The 1,196-nt window shown below is 39.7% G+C and overlaps 1 protein-coding gene across 1 annotated transcript in view; it reads right to left on the reverse strand.

Moving 5' to 3' along the window:
* Positions 1–1,196, reverse strand: part of ZCWPW1 (zinc finger CW-type and PWWP domain containing 1) — an 11,983-nt gene that overhangs the window by 1,919 nt on the left and 8,868 nt on the right. Inside the window, exons 8-9 of the mRNA XM_042782967.1 lie at positions 985–1,051; positions 693–784 (exon numbers count right to left, since the gene is read on the reverse strand). Coding sequence (XP_042638901.1) covers positions 693–784; positions 985–1,051 — 159 coding nt within the window. The remainder of the gene's footprint in view (positions 1–692; positions 785–984; positions 1,052–1,196) is intronic.

Below are 1,196 nucleotides of genomic sequence, written 5' to 3' on the forward strand. Positions count from 1 at the left end.
TGAGAGCTTTCTCTGTAAGATCAAGAGCAAGACAAGGATGCCCATTCTCACGACTGCTATTCAATATTATACTGAAGTTTGAGCAAGAGCAATTAAGCAAGAAAAAGAAATTAAAGACATCTAAACTGGGAAGGAAGAATAAATCTACCCCTTTTTGCAGGTGACATGATCCTCTAGATAGAAGACTCCAAAGGATCCACAAGAATACAACTAGAGTTCATAAATGAATTCAGAAAAGATCAACATACAAAAATCTGTCAGATTTTTTGGATTAACATTTTAAGTATACTCTATCAGACATACATACCCATATATGGTATATACTATTTTATAACTTTTTTGCTAATAATTTTTTATTGTACGTCTGTTATTTAAATCGTTTCCAGTTTTCATTTTTTAAACAGTGTGCACTGAAAATTCTTGTGCACATTCTGGTGATTTTCTTAGGAAACTTATACCCACCACCCACTGCCATCAAATCAATTATGACTCACAGCGATTCTAGAGGACAGAGCAGAGCTGCCCCATAGGGTTTCCAAGACTGTAAATCTTTACAGAAGTAGATGGCCTCATCTTTCTCCAATGGAGCGCTGGCGGGTTCAAACCACCAACCTTGTGATTAGCATTCAAATGCTTTTAACCACTGGCCCACCAGAGCTCCTTTTTAAACCAACAGTTAAGCTAAATCTTACTTTTTTTTCTTCCTCCTCCTCCATCTCTGACTCTACTTCCTCTTCTTTCTCAAAGCGGGAATTTGAGCTGTTAGGCCCAGAGAGCATTAAGTCTACAAGAGGAAAAAAAGAGGAAAGGCTAAATAATTTATCCAATACAAAAGTTGGTGGATTAATGAAGCCAATCACAGAGAATCAGTATTGTCACCCCACCCTTCATGACAGTGGTATTTTTTCCATAAAACATAATCCTAGATTCGCATGGTTCCACCCTGTCAAAGTCCACCACTATTCAACATGCATCCTCCCCCACTTTTGTTTATTCTTCTCTCCACCCGTCCAATCATCCCAGATATCTGGTCAATGACATTCATGGGGGCCTGGTACAGAATCCAGAACTAGGCTGATGACACTGGATGTAAAACAAAGAAAAGCTTTAGTTGCTGCCCTCATGGAGGAACCCCTCCTCTTCCTCTCCACGCCTCCCTGGAATGGTCATCCACTTAGCCTACCTTTTCCTTCCCC

This window comes from Orycteropus afer, unplaced genomic scaffold (assembly GCF_000298275.1).
Source record: "Orycteropus afer afer isolate SDZICR_OR568_19922 unplaced genomic scaffold, OryAfe1.0 scaffold00542, whole genome shotgun sequence".
NCBI lineage: Eukaryota > Metazoa > Chordata > Mammalia > Tubulidentata > Orycteropodidae > Orycteropus > Orycteropus afer.